General features: G+C 48.2%; 3 protein-coding genes across 3 annotated transcripts; 2 read left to right on the top strand and 1 right to left on the bottom strand.

The window, feature by feature from the left end:
* Positions 1-6,868: 6,868 nt before the first annotated feature.
* Positions 6,869-8,105, top strand: F5B22DRAFT_640380 (uncharacterized protein; the record flags this gene model as incomplete). Its single annotated transcript, XM_047977839.1, has 2 exons — positions 6,869-7,284; positions 7,346-8,105. 2 exons carry the CDS (start codon positions 6,869-6,871, stop codon positions 8,103-8,105), a joined length of 1,176 nt encoding a protein of 391 aa, XP_047825018.1.
* Positions 8,106-8,711: 606 nt separating this feature from the next.
* F5B22DRAFT_564300 (uncharacterized protein) lies at positions 8,712-10,485 on the bottom strand. Its single transcript, XM_047973079.1, has one exon. The coding sequence runs from the start codon at positions 10,348-10,350 to the stop codon at positions 8,965-8,967; it is 1,386 nt and encodes a 461-aa protein (XP_047825017.1). The 5' UTR covers positions 10,351-10,485; the 3' UTR covers positions 8,712-8,964.
* A 575-nt stretch (positions 10,486-11,060) lies between these two features.
* Positions 11,061-12,812, top strand: F5B22DRAFT_640378 (uncharacterized protein; the record flags this gene model as incomplete). Its single annotated transcript, XM_047977838.1, has 2 exons — positions 11,061-12,202; positions 12,269-12,812. 2 exons carry the CDS (start codon positions 11,061-11,063, stop codon positions 12,810-12,812), a joined length of 1,686 nt encoding a protein of 561 aa, XP_047825016.1.
* Between the last annotated feature and the right edge of the window lie 2,791 nt (positions 12,813-15,603).

Genomic DNA, 15,603 nt, shown 5'->3' with positions numbered 1-15,603 from the left:
TTAAGTAAGGAATCTATTAATAGAAAGATTAAAGTGATGGAATATTTATATAAATAGCTAAAGATAAAGGAATTTTATAATAATTAATAATTTAATTTCACCTTTACGGTACTTATAATAAAGGAGTTTAATTAAATAATAGCAGGTATAATAGGAATAGCTATATTACCCCTTATAATAAATTCCTTTAATAATTAAAACTTCTACTTTATAATATCAATATAACCTTTAGCAATCCCTTCGTTTATTAATTGGTAAGAGCTGTAAGACGAATCGCTTTATTACTACCATGCGTTTTAGTTTCTCACTATAGCTAAACAGCAGTTAAGTTAGAATGTTGTTTTTTTCTATTTAAATTAGAAGAATCCCTATAGGTATAGTTTATAGCATATAGTTCGCTGTTTCCCCCCCAACTAAAAGAATTTACAATTCCCTCCATTAATACTTAATAAAGAAGAAAATCCTTATTATAAAAAGAATCTCTAACTATATAGCTTAAGTAAATAGCTTACTTTTCCTTTTCCCTTCTATTATAAAAAAAAGATTTAAATTCCCTTTATTTTTAAATTTACTATAATTAACTATAGTTTATAAATAAAATTATTAAATTAAAATTACTATATAATGTTTAATAATTTATATATATATTAATGCCCTTATTATATTATTTTTTATTTCCTATAATAAAACCTTTATATATATTTTTTAAGGCTAAATAGGGGTTAAGTAAAGAATCTATTAATGGAAAGATTAAAGTGATAAAATATTTATATAAATAGCTAAAGATAAAGGAATCTTATAATGATTAATGATTTAGTTTCGCTTTTGTAATGCTTATAGTAAAGGAGTCTAGCTAAATAATAGCAGGTATAATAGGAGTAGTTATATTACCCCTTATAGTAGATTCCTTTAATAATTAGAACTTTTATTCTATAATATTAATAATATCCTTTTAGTAATCCATTTATTTATTAATTGGTGAGAGCTGTAGGATTTGAACCTGTGCGGTTTCCCACTACGGCTAAACAGCGGTTGAGTCAGAATGTCGTTTTCTCCTGTTTGAATTGGAAGAATCCCCTATCCCCTTCGTACGGGCGTGGTTTATAGCATATAGTTCGCCGTTTTCCCCTCGACCAAAAGAATCCCGTTAATACCTAATAATGAAGAAATCTTCGTCGTGAGAAGAATCTCCGACCGTATAGCTTGAGCAAACGGTTTGCTATCCTTCCTTTTCCCCTCCATTACGGAGAAAAGATAGATCCCCTTTATTTTTGAATTCACTATGGTTGATTACGGTCTACGAACGAAATTATGACGAAATTCCCGTGCGATATCCAACAATTTACGTATATACCGGTGCCCTTATTGTATTGTTTTATCTCCTGTGATGAGACCTTTGTGTGTGTATTTTTCGGGGCCGGATAGGGGTTGGGTGAGGAATCCGTTGGTGGAAAGATTGAAGTGATGGAATATTCGTACGAATAGTTGAAGATGAGGAAATCTCGTGATAATTGAGTGACGGTCTGGTTTCGCCTTCGCGGTGCTTATGGCGAGGGAGGTTTGGCCGAATGATGGCAGGTACGGTGGGAGTGGCTATATTACCCCTTACAGTGGATTCCTTCAGTAACTAGAACTTCTACTCTATAATATCAATAATATCCCTTTGGCAATCCATTCACTTATCAAGTTCTCGTTAGATGGGAACACAAGGCTCCATGGCCATGTGTAAGCGGATCTCGGGAGTCGACGGTGGCGTCGCTTTTAGACTTAGACCGCCATGCACGAGCGATTTGATTGGGTTCGATGTCATTGAAAACATCAAGCTGACATGGCTGGAACAATGCCGACTGCCTACTCGTACACCAGTGAAGTCCAGGTATGTGAGGCTGACGCTATTCCCGTCGGCGATAACCTTAGATTCACTCTTGTTTCATAAGAGTAGTTTCGAGATGTATATATGTACATTAGATGCAGCATGTCCCTACAGGACAGTACCAGAGTGACGGTTCACCGACTGAGATCGAGAAGATGGATACTGTGAGGAGACTGAGCCTCTAGCGGCGCAGACTGTGCTGCGTATGAGATTGCGCGGATTGCGTACATTGCCATCTGGAGACTCTGGAGACTGAGGGTCGTCAAATTCTGTAAACCATGTTAGTCGATTCGTCCAAATCTCTCCCTAAGAGAAACTGCTTCTTTCCTGAAAGGGCAATGTGCTGGCGCATCCATTTGTTGATGACTACTATGTAGGTACGCTAGATTGGAGACTGGCTAGTCAATCTCTCTCCACTATAGACAGTCGTAACCTACATATGACTACCTAATGTAAGTACTATTAGTACGTCCCTATGTAGTAGGAGGCATCAGTCGTTGCGCGTATTACACAGCACGCGAACAGAATTTGTTTACATAGGTGATCTGCCTACGAGGAGTCCGAAAGCGTGATTGCGCATGGAGGTAGGTATACTGATGGGTTATGCAAAAGAAACACCGAGTCAAGCACTATGATACTCATCGCCGGACCTAATGCGACGTCAAAAGACTTCGTCAAAAGACCGATAAACTCTGTTTTGTTGACCGTGGTGAGTTGCGTAAGGATCGGCACCGGGAGTGGCTCCTCTGCGTCAGATGTTCGGTCCAACCTTGACCACGCCCTGGCTCTGCCAGACTCTGCCATGACCACTGACCCCAGATTCACCGAGGTCAATACTGTACACGTGTAGTCTAGTCTGCTTTGCTTTACCTAGATACTCAATCAGAGCTCGATCCAGACAATGGTGAAAGTGAGCTCCCTGACTAGCGGGGATGATGATGACGATAATGATGTCGATAAGATGAGGGGTTGGATCGATAGACTGATTGACTGACTGACTTCAGTGATGCAAATCATTGATGACATGCGTACAAGTATCATCCATTGGACATTATTATCGATGCCAGCGGAGAACTGTAGATAGAATCTCCCTCACTTCCTAGTGTAACTACAGTCACACAACACACACACACCAGACACCACAGCAAAATGCAAAATGCGGGCGATGTGCATTTGGGGAAGTTTCTCGCGTGAGACGGGATTGGATCACTGTCTGACATGGTCGTGCGAGCAACGCATTTACCCAGCCAGACCCAGGCCAAGTACCCAACCTGCAGTTACCCAAAACAGCAGTCAGGCTTGACCATTCTTGGTTAGATCCTGGTTAGGCCTGGTTGGGAGAGAGGACGTGCACGGTGGAACGCAGCCGGCCCCGCCATACTACGTACGTACTTAGCGGTTCGCGGCAATCTTTCCCAGCCTTTCCGACCACAGACATCATCATGCCTATCTTCGTCTTCTTCGAACGGCAGAAGGATACAACAGACATTCACTGTCATTACCTACCTAAATCAATACGATGCTCAATGATAACAGCACCTGACAAGGCCTCGAGGCAATTCACCTAAGGAGTACATGTAGGCGATATGTCTCGTGTCATGGCAAGTACTGAGTGAGGACAGATGAGGAGTACAACAGGATGGCACGTTTAGTCTCAACGCTAGATGGCCCCATTCTTCGCTACCGCCATCTAGACGTGCATGGATGAAACTAACGGTGTAAGTAGTGCGCCGAGGACCAACAACTTTACGTACGTAGTGGCATAATACCTAACACTACATATGAGTACATAGTACATACATATCTGCACAGAAGCTAAACTTTAAGTATGCTCATAGAACAGTCCTTAGCTCGCATGTTCAATTCAAGAGCTGTCTTAGAAAGACGGAGGCGATGGCGAAGACTAAAAAGGAAATGAAACGTGGAAAAAAAGAAAAGGCAAAAAAAAAAAAAAAAACTGTGGTGTGGGACCGGACCCCTGTCTTGCCCCCGCAATCGGCTCCCCACCAGAGCGTTTTTTTTTTTTTTTTCTCTTCTTTTTCACTCACACTTTCTCTTTTTCTTCTCATTGTCGAGGCATTTTCTCAATCCTACAAAATTTGTACTACATAACGAAAATCTCTGCATGAGAAAAAAACAATATCATATCGCTATCGGCCCGCTTGTGGCATCCAATTCCTTTGCCCATATACTTACCTGTCTGTCTCCTGTGGACGTAAATGTTCTTTTGTGCTTTATCAGCCTTGAAAAAAGAACTTATCGATATATGATAAGACGTGCACCATGTATCGAAAGTACCTTTAGGATTAGGCAGGCTGTAAGTACTTGGTGCTGCAGGTCGCCTACAAACCTGACGACTGGTGCGACTTCAGCCCCCATTCCTAGTCGGTTAGCAGGCACCTGAGACTGGGTCCTCTGCAGGCCCTCTGCAGGCCCTCTGCAGACCCTCTGCAGACCCTCTGGTATATTTCCTGTTCGGGATGACGAAGCCCCGGTTGGGCCAATGGCAGTGGTCCGAGGCTTGTGCATGTGCTTTACCTGTTTCTCTTGCGCTGACGGAGCCGACGACGGGGACGACGCGGACGACGGGGGAGGGGGGGGGGAAGGGGAATAAGCATGAGGCCTTGTTCGTTCGCGCAGTGCTTACCGCCTTTTTATCCATTTCCACCATCCCCGACCGCCTTCAGAATAGATAGATATCTCCCTCTGCGCCGACTACACTACATGGTATGGTGGTGGTGTAGTGAACCTATTATGCATCAGGTGCAGTTAGGTAAAAGAGGAATTATCGGAGGGGGGAGTAGTAAGTATGACATGTTTGAGAGACCGGGCAGAACCATACTACAGTAGGTATGTGTGTTGCGCGAGTCGAGACGATGATGATGATGATGAGAATGACAGCATCTGCTCTATACGCATCTGTACGCAGTACTGGCCGGGAGGATCTGCTCCCTGTCTCCTTACACTACTTACATCACTATGTAAGTACCCCTTACTGGTTGTCGACTGGTGTAATCCAGCTGTGTGCTAACATGAATGTGGCGGGTGGCATTTCCTGGCGATTGGTTCACTACACTTGTTCTCGACTACTTACCTGCCTACCAGACACCTATCTACATACAGCACTTTTGATTGGTATGAGGTGAGGTCAACGGTCTGGTCCAGGCTGTCGACTTCGGCCGGTCTTCAGTGAAATCGGGACCGCTTTGGGGATGGCAAAGCTAACTGACTGAATAACTGACTGACTGGCGTTGCGCACACTACTCTAGATAGTAAGTAGCGTATCGTGGTGAATGGTAGTGTAGGCAAATTTAGCATCCTCGATGCCCAAAAACAACCTAAGCAAGTCTAAACAATCCAGACGCTCCAAATGCACGGACGAGCGAGACCCTGAAAAAAGAAGGAACGAAGCTATCAAAGAAGCTATCGGAGCCATGACATGCGAAAACTTGCAGACGTACAGGCTCTGTACAGGCCACGTCCAGGCTAGGAGGGGACAGAGAGGGACAGAGAGGGATTGAGAGGGATTGAGAGGGACTGAGATGGCCAGAGATGGGGCGCAGATGGGGCGGCTAGAGAGGCTACTGTACCTACATGATTTTGCCTCTCTTCTTATTGGCCACTGGCTTCCAGATGGGCGACCAACCCGTCCGGGGACATCCCTGTGCGCGCGAACAGGGATAGCCGAGGTACCTTGCCTTGAGGTTTCTTTTTTTTCTCTCTCTCTCTCTTTTTTTTTATATATTTTTTTTATTTTTTTTAACCCTTTCTTCCCACGTCTACCCAGGTGGGCTGGCCATCATATATGGTAGGTATTGTAGGTAGGCACATGTTAGAATACCCTCAACACCTATATACTTATATACCTACATGTATATAGCTAAGATTATATATATATATATATATATACATATACAGACTCACCTCTATATCCAAAATTATTCAAACGATAAGCAAGATAGATCTATTATATTCTCCCCTCTACCTCACCTAGATACTTACTTGGGAGATCGCATCGTTTGCTACTGTCAAATGATGCCGCCCCCCGCTGTGATTTAAATGCGCTGGGAGCACAAGCTCCCGGGTACCTCGAGCCTTGTAGACGGCACTATACCGAACCTATACCAGGCTCCACTGTAGCTGTGCACTAGTCCAGGGTGTCCCAGGATGTCCCGGCGTAGGGCCAGGGTACTTAGGCCAGGGTAGGCCAGGGTACTTGGAGGGCATGTACCGTGAAGCTCTCTTTCTGTTTGGGGTTGTCTGTTTGGGTGTTTGGGGGCCCTTCCCGTCCATTGCTCGTAGTGTATGTAAGTACCTACAGACGAAGTAGCCCATCGTTGCTACCGCCTACCTACCCTACCCGTACTTACTTACATACATGTACTTGCACTTTTCCGCCACCCACCCATCCCGTCGCCGTTCATCCCAAACACACGGCTCTCTCTCCCTCTCTCCCTCTCTGCCTGCTCCTCTCCCAAAGCTTGTTGCTACTCGTGTGCTTCATACCGTCCGTCAAGCACTGGACTAATAGCAGACATAAGCATCCAGCAGCGCGTCCCGATTCGTTCGCCCGCTCTGCCATCATCCGTGTTGCTGTCACCGTCCTTGCACCTTCTTACAACCTCTCTCCGCCGTCCCCTGGACGCACCTCGCCCTCGCCAGCCATTTGTCCCCAGTCTTCTCCAATTAATAGTCGATTCATAGTCGATTCGAACCCAATACTTAATACCTACTATACCATCTCAGCTGCCGTCATTCCATACATATTACTTGTCGCCTATCGCCTGCCCTCCCTCCTCTCATCGCCTTTTGCATCATAGCGATCTGCGTCTTCTGCTCGTCTTGCACTACGAATAGTTGTACCATAAGTCAGGATTCACCACTCCCACCCCCCGGCCGTGATTCATGCGACTTTCGAGTATCAGATCGTCAAGGATATACATAGCCTAGTCCCGCCCTCTTATGTCTCTCCCTTCTGTCGCAGCGCCCGTCACCATGCCTTATAACACCCGTCGTAAATCGTTGTCCCTTCCGTCCCTTGGAATACACGTCCCTGTCCACCGTTCGTCAACAAACAACCACAACACGCAAGCAAACATGAACTCAAGAGCGCGACCTTCAACCGACGGGTCACCCCGTCCCAGCAAGAAGGTAAAGCGATCGCACGACGAATCTTCCGCCCCGCTCTCTAAGAAGTCTGCTTCGATATCAATGCCATCACCGTCGCTTGTCCACGCTTCCATAGAGATGGATGATGTAGATGCGCTTCAAGTCAAACCTGTCAACCTAGACGGGATAAACGATGAGATCGTAGAGGCTGTCATTATCCGGTTACAAGAAACGCGAAACCGCCCCCAGCTTGTCAAGGATCTGGCTACCGTGCTGATGGATAAACTTCCAATCGTTCAACAGTAAGTTTCACCTCGCATCCATACTAGTTTATGTTTGCCTTGTCTAACTGGCTTCGCACAGGTCTGCGAACCCATGCGCTATTATCTCATCACGGCTCGCTTCATTTACAAAACGAGCTGGCTGGACTGCATCCGCCCCGTGCCCATTGGCGAAGGAGCTCGAGTCTGTTCACCCCAGACGTACATACTTCTTCCTCACCACATGTCCCCATCTCCCCTTACCAGACCCTTATTCTGCACAGCACAGCCCCATCGACACTCCATCATTATCTAGCTCGGGCTCTACTACCGAGGATGCAGAAAATGACCGACGTAGGGAGCTTAGCCTCTCGCCTGAGGTTGATCTGTCGTCCCCTGAGTTTGATGAGCTGGACGATGACTACCCTGTACATGGAACGTCGCTGGGCTCCGCCTCTCGGCGTCACCGCCAGATGCACACATCGTCGCGTTTTCCTAGAGCGGATGAGCCCCCTCTAGAGAAAGACGAAAAGGAGTTCACTCAGACCGCCGATGGTTTGCAGAAACGTAAGGCCCGTGGGGAGTTACTCTCTGCCACCCCTGCCGACCAGCTTGGCATAGACGATGGTATGCAGAACGAGCAGCTCTTTGGCGAACCCCACCGAACCTTCATCCCCACCTATCTTCCACACATGGCTTTCATGACGAGTCCGGCCATGCGCCCAACCTTGGCCATACCAGCGCCTATGAAGCGAGATGGTGAGGCCGAGGGCTGGTCTAAACTAGACGCTATGTTGGACTGGGACAAAAGTCCCGAGACAATCGAGTTAGAAGAGCTCGATTGTTTATTAGACGACTTTTAATCTTGCCATGAATTTCGATTCATGTTTTTCTCATCTCACTCTCTAAACATCCGTCTCGCGCAGAGATGGACGTAATTGCATATCAGGAGTTTTGTATGATGGGTCATGTGCTTTATTTTTTGTTTCCGGATGGCGTTGAGATTTCATGAGGCTACTGGCGCAGGATGGGAGCGTTGAATCTGTTTTATCGGCATCCAGCCTTTTTGCTATTTCACTGGTCTACGGGGGTAGGATGAGGATTATGCACGTGTATGACTATGAAGCATTTGAAGACACTCGAAGAGTTTAGTGTCGTATGATGATAGGCTGGTGCTGTTCCATGGTGTAGAATGAGTTGTTGCTGAGCCATCACGTTTGCATATGTATGAAAAGTGACAAAAGTCATGAGGAGTACTGGGCAACATGCACAGATGCGCAACGTTAGACCTTGAGATCTGCTTTTCCTTGGCTGGGCGATGAATAAGAAAAGGGAAAGAAAAGAACAGGCGCAATTAGGCAAAGAAAATAAAGGCAAAAAGTTCCGGGCGCACGAATCTAGACAGAGAATTTTACCTAAGAAATCTCCAATCAAAAGGCTGCTTTCCACATGTCTTGGTCGAGATCCATCTTGTTAAATTCGTTGATAAGCGTAGTACAGTCAGTTATTAGTGAGACGTAGCATCCAGGTGGTAGTAAGCAATGCTCATGATATGTGACAACCAGCTATGAGTTAGAAGTACAATGGATGTGATATATACACAAGTGTTTATTTTACCCTAGAGGTAACTTCAATCCAATTAGACCGACCTATTGATGATGAGTAAGCGAGCATGTAGGGAGATTTTCATTTAATCAATCAATCAATCAATCAATCAATCGATCAATTGCTCTTCTTGGATTCATCCGTGGCCTGCTTGGTCGATAGGACAGACGGGAACCAGCCAGTTGCTTTCTCCTTCTTCCCCGCATCTATTTCTCCTTGTTGTTGTTTCGTGACGCGTAACTCGACGACGACGTGTGTGCCGGCCGTGGTCCAGCCGGGGCGTTCGAGGCGCACGATCTCGAGACCCGGGATCCGACGCGAGGCCTCGGTCACGATGACCTCGATGTCCCGGTTCCACCAGCACCCGAAGCGCTCGTGGTGCTGGCGCGCGCCGCGGTCGAGAAGGCCGTTCACGAAGGACCATATGCTCCGCCCGTGCTCGAGGAGCAGGATGCGGCCTGTGTCGGGCTGGAGCGAGGCCGCCATGGTCGAGAGGAGGGATACGGGGTCCTGCACGCTGCAGAGGCCGAAGGTCTGGATGATTGTGTCGTATTTCTGGGGCAGTGAGGACGTAGATGGGGCTGAGTTGGAGGGGGATGGGGGCGCGGGTGGTGAGGGCAGACCTGATGATACGTCGGATTGAAGAAGTCTGATCCGATCCGATAGCAAGGAAACGACGTGGCCGTGGGATTTCCCGTCCTTGTCGTCGCTATACTTGGAGGCCAACATGGCGAAGGACGGCTTCTTGGGGATCTCGCTGCTCATATGCGGGACGACCTGGCGCACGCGCAGCAGCGCAATGTCGAGCATACCAGGAGAGATGTCCACGCCCGTGAAACTAAGAACGGCGTCATCGTCGGAAGAAGATTTCCCTTGCTTCTTCGTCTTCTTGCGCTGCTCCTCAGGACTAAGTAGGGACGCAGTCACCGCGTCCCAGCCGTAGAACTCGAAGTTCCGCCCCGTCCCTATCGCGACTTCGAGGACGTGGCCGCGCACCGAGGCCCCGAGCTCGCGCCGCAGCCGCGTGATGCCGTACCGCCACTCCGACTTGTCGAGGTGCATGTCGAATTCGTACGGCGACTGGATAGACGGCCGGCCCGTGGGCACAGTGGGCTCGCAGCCCAGGGGATAGCACGGCGCGGGCTCCGTCCGCCAGTACATCGTCAGACTCGTCGTGAAGTAGCCCAGACATGCCAGCGCGGTGCCAAAGCCGAGCATGGCGAACCAGCGCTCGCGCATGAGGTCCGAGAGAGGCGCTTTCTCATTTCGCCTGTACTGCTTCTGCTGGGTATCTGCCGCCTTTGGTTGTGTAGGCTGGTAAGGGAGCGGCTTTGTGACGGGTTTTCTGCTGCGATTCGGGCCCTGTGATGAGGCATGCCGCCTTATCAGATGGCTGCCTTCATGAACTCGCCTCAAGAGGCTGTAGGAATTCCTCATCGGCCTATATGTATGTGTCACAGTCCGTACGACTGTACACGATGTGCTGCCATATAGGGGCTGCATCGTGGGCCCGTCAGCCCAGCTGCCACTGACTGAATCCTTGCCTCACTTCGCCTTCTCTGTAACCCTGCCTCAACCGTTAAATGCAGCGACTTTTGACCTAGAGTCACAGAATGGTGAGATCTTTATATCACCAAGCCTGCTGGGTTCATTCCCCTCAGGTTTCATCGATCCATGATAAGGCTTCCTGATCTGCCAATCAGTAGGATATAGGTACCCCAGCTTTTGGCACCTTTCTCACAGGCTGAATGAACGTCAATGAAACAGAAGTAGATGACGGAGTTGGATATAGGAATATGGAAACCCCGTGATGCAACTGGAGTGACAATCTCCCTCTCTCAGACCGTTGTCATTGCTGATGATGATGGGGCTTTTTGGAGAGGTTCCTGGTTGTCCCGCAAATTTTGGAGCAGATCTGGCACAGTACGGTGGATTTCATTCTCGGGGCTATATACAGTTTCATTAAGTTTCAACTGTACAATACACACTGTCTTCGCTACAGGAGCTATATGGACATGCAATTAAAAGGTAGTTTATCTGAGCATCATATGAATATAAACGTTATTCATATCTTCATTTCGATATGTAAGTAAGCCAAAGTGCGTGCACATGGCATGACGTTATCTCACTCTCACGCGGCTTGTATATCCAGAGCCGCGTTTCATAAATTTCCATAGGCTTTTAACTCCTACGTTACCGATGACACCGAAGCGATGTCGGCTCAGCAGGATCTTCAAGATCTCATTCGGCTGATGACCGTGGGTATGAAAGTGCCGATGAAGGACGCCCTATCACGCGTGAAGAGTCTCCAGGTCAAGAATCTTCGTAGTGTCCAGCAAATCGCGGAATGTCCACTATCAGATGTCCAAGCAGCTATATCCGATGCCAAAGCCGCGAGATCTCTTCATAACGCATGTAAAGCTCGCATGAAGAACCCCGCCGGGCCTTTGGCGAGCAAGAGGACTGGCTCTCATCTCACTGCCGATGCGAAGCGGCTGAAGGCTGCTGGTGATACAGGATATCTGGATGGACCAGATCCCGTGCAGCCGCGCGAATACGAGGCAGCGCTGGAATTCTCCGTCGAGACAGATGAGCAGCTCATTGCCGATACTACACTGTTAACAAACAGAGCACCCCTCGTTCTGGCCTTCGCAGTGGAGCTTTTGCGGTATACGATGCCAGAGCAACCCCCTTCTAGTCGGTTAAGCTTGGCACAAGCCGTCGTCAGTGCTAATTCGAGAAGCAAAGCCGTTTCAATCGGTCTTGAAAAGGGTCTCAGTGCTGATGAGGAAGGCTGGGGTCACGGGCAGCCGAGGGCTAGGGTTATGGGGAGAGAAGTCACGGTTCTAAAAAGAGGTGGATATTCATGGAAGGGGGAGGAAGAAGAAGTGAAAGACTCGTCCGAAGTAAAAGAATCATCAGCCGCAGCCAAAACTAGCACCCGTGATAGTATTCGAGATACGAATGAGAATACAGCTAGTCACACAGCCAGGTCGTGGTCCACTAGTCAACCTGTTACTTTGAAACAATCGACATTTGTTGTGCGAGCTATAACAATTACCGAGCCATCTCAGCGCCAGTCTGTTCTGCAGTCCCTATTCGCCGCCACACCATCTCTTCAATCCGCGACACACAACGCGTGGGCGTATCGGGTCAAGGTACCAACCAATCTATTCAATGCTACTACGATCAAGGAGGAGTCCTTCGACGATGGAGAGAGTGGATGTGGGTCCTTCTTGCTCAAGACAATGCAAGAAATGAACGCTGTTGACACATTGGTCGTGATGACGCGATGGTACGGTGGGATAATGCTCGGGCCAGATCGCTGGAGACTAATGCGCAACTGTCTTGCAGAGTATGTCTGAACACAGTTCATTTACTCTCCAAACTTATACAATAGGCTAACCTGTAAATGCCATAGTGCATTATCAGAGCGTCTTCGCGTCACAGGAGAACAAGCTACTCTGGGAGGAGAGGCACTATGGGGCATAGACCTCGAAGCCATGAGAAACAAGGCCGGCACAGTCGGTACAGCGTCCAGCAGATCGTATGAAGCCGGCGTCGTCGGTATGCCCATACACCGACCAGAGACAGCCAAGGCGTACCTTTTCAGAAGCTTTGCTACGCGGGTCGATGCTTCCCAAAATCAAGAAGGGAATAATGTCACCAGTGAGAACGATGCACAGCCATCCCACCCAAAATCGACGGCAAAAACAACCTCAAAAAAGAAAACTGCCAGAGAGCTCGATCTCGAGAAGGAGGAGAACGTCGCCAGACTTCTCGGCGCTATCAGGCTTCTGTACGAAAGCTGGGCAGACCACCTGAGTTCCAGTGACCTCGACCGTCGCGCATGGAACTGGTACGTCGCTGTCCGGCCCGAAGTCGAGAGCGGACCTTCTGGTTGGGGCGCCAAGGGGCATTTAAAGCTATCCGATATTCTCGCACTGAGGCGGAAAGAGGAGTGAATTTAAATCAGCAACTTCATTCCTCGTCAAACAAATATCGGGTAATCCTTGCCCCATTAACAGAGATGTCGACCGCCTAAAGAAGTCTTCGCAGATAAGGTTGTTGAAGTTCCAATTCGATTAACAGGTCTCCGTCGATGAGAGCCGCGTCGGTCGGTCGGGATACCTTTATACCCCCTATGCTTTTTATTTACTTCCTGACGAAGTTGGAGATGCAAAATACGCGAAGAGCAAGCGATAGCCCCTCGTTCTGCTTCTTGTGAAAGCAAAAGTTCCTCTCCCATTCAGCTTAGTGAGCACAATCAATCCAGTATCCTTTTCGTATAGCCCGGTACACTTACTAACGAGTTGCTTAGTATCGTTGCATAACAAGGCTTGTTGCATCGTGGCCCCGAAAGTCGGAATCCAGCATGGCTTTTCCTGAAGCCGCATATCCAAGGTTACGGCCTGTTATCTTTGTTGAAAAGTACCGGCCTGGAGGATTCATCTGTCTCTCTACGACATGAAAACAACTAGAGATAGGGAACATGAGCTACCGAGGGAGGCAACAGAATGAATATAGTTACAATGCAGGGGAATTTTTTTTATTTATTTATTTATTTTTTTTTTCAAATAAATCGTCGTTGCTATCGTAATGAACGAGCTGTTGAAGTGGCATATCGCTTGTCATTATGCAAAGAGTTGGGACATGCATCCACGTGAAGTTTATGGCCCTCAATGATCCTTCTTTATTCCACATTTCCCAGACAAGAGTGTGCTAAAAGTCTATACTAACTATCTAGGTATCATCTTCGTCACAAGTTTAGTGCCAAGGACCCAATATATATGTATCTAGCCCACCTGCATCTAACAGATGGGCGCCCCAAGCGACAAAATGGTAATATCGCTGAATCATAAGTTACTCCTATTGATGCAATACGCCCCATAAAACAACCCCTTAGGTTAGTATGTTTATACCAATGCACCTCTCGAACAATAAGCCAACTCAATTAACGCCGCCAGCAAACCAACCCATGCTCGTTCAGTAAATGCCTTCCATCATCTCATTGAGTATATCACGCGAAACAGGATTGTTCCGTAGGAGCGCTTTGCCTGTGACATTTCCCCTTTTGGTTGCCGGTCTCTGGTTTTCTTTCCCAGCAAAGAGCAGGTTACCCTTCATGGACATGGCCCCTTTCCTTGGGGTTTTCTTTGGACTTTTCTTAGATGGCGAGACCAGACTTCCCGGTGCGCCCGTTGCTGTGAATTGTGTTGCGCCGTCCTCAAAGAAGTGGCTTTCAAGCGCGTCATGAGGTAGGTCATACACCCAGTCTCGGTCTTCCATCAGCCGGACGAATCTACTCAGCATCTCCTGTTCCCCGCTTCCCTTTAGAGTCTCGCGACTCCCGACTACAAGGAGCTTTGTCTTGGCACGCGTAAACGCGACGTTGATCCGGCGCCAATCTTTAAGCAGGTCGCCTATGCTGCAAGCCTCGTTACTTCGTACGAGGCTAAGCACTACAACTTCTTTATCCCGGCCCTGAAAGCGATCTGCCGTGTGTAGTTCTATACTATTTCCAAACCCACGGAGACCATGTTTGAGCAGGGAGAGCTGCGAGCGGTAGTGTGTCATGACGCCGATCTCATTGGCTGGCACCCCGACGGCGATGAGGGAGTCGACGAGCTGGACAACGATGCGGGCCTCAGTTGGATTGACGATGCGATTGCCTTTAGCCTCTTCCCGGGGTGCAGGCAATTGGTCCGTATTGACGAAACGAACCCGTGCCTCAGGATCGAGGAGATGGTGCAGCCAACAGTGGTCACTGTTCCAATTAACACAAAACGACCTTGGTGTGCCGGGCCGCATGATTGTGTTGGCGTCATAATGTTTTTGTCGTAAGTGGTTCATCTGAGGAATTACTAGCTTTTGATGTCGTAGGGCTTCAGTGCCACATTTCAGCCGGCCTTCGTAGATCAGAGTGTTGCTGAGTGTCATGACATCTTCACACATTCGATACTGGTGTTCGAGATTGACAACTGAGTCAGGGTGGGTATCCGAGAGCAGCTTGAACAGGCTGATATCCAACCCCCCCTCTCGGGCTTCTTCGTTTTGAACCAGTGGCGGAAGCTGGTTATGGTCTCCCACCAACACGAAGGTCCGCGCCAACCGTATTGGTCCTAGACAAATAGGTAGGGTGATCTGCGACGCTTCGTCTACGATACAGTAATCGAATGTACGTTCGTTGAAGATAGGATGGCTTACTCCTAAGCACGTGGTTGCTACGACTGGGCTGTCGTGCCAAGCGTGTCGAATCTCCTCGAAATTGCTCATTGGCTGATTAGCTAGAATAGCAAAGTCCTGAACCTCAGGGTGAACCTTTGCCGGCGCTCCAAGACGGAGAATAGGAAACTGATCCGTCTTCAGCTTCAACAAGATGTTGTCCACGGCAGAGTGAGTATATGAGGTCAGAAGCACACTCTTCCCCTGGCTCACTAGTGCGCGGATTATATGGGCAATCGTGGTAGTCTTACCCGTCCCGGGCATACCGAGCACGAGAGCATAATCCTCAGCGCTCATGACCTTCTGGATGGCTCGTTTTTGGTCCACATTGAGACTTGCCTGTTCTGACATTGAATACTGCGTTGTGGTTGCTTTGAATCGAGGAGGAGCAAGATCGACCACTAACCGCCTGATCTCCTTTGAGCCAAACACGCCATCTGCCATCACTTGGATCAGATTGTTCCGTACGGTAGCCATGCCATTACTGAATTCGTCTTTATCCAGACGGTACCGCAGAGGCGCCTCTTTGAG

This window comes from Xylaria bambusicola (genome assembly GCF_022495145.1).
Source record: "Xylaria bambusicola strain CBS 139988 unplaced genomic scaffold F5B22scaffold_89, whole genome shotgun sequence".
Taxonomy (NCBI): Eukaryota; Fungi; Ascomycota; class Sordariomycetes; order Xylariales; family Xylariaceae; genus Xylaria; species Xylaria bambusicola.
This window is presented reverse-complemented; position numbering and strand designations above follow the sequence as displayed.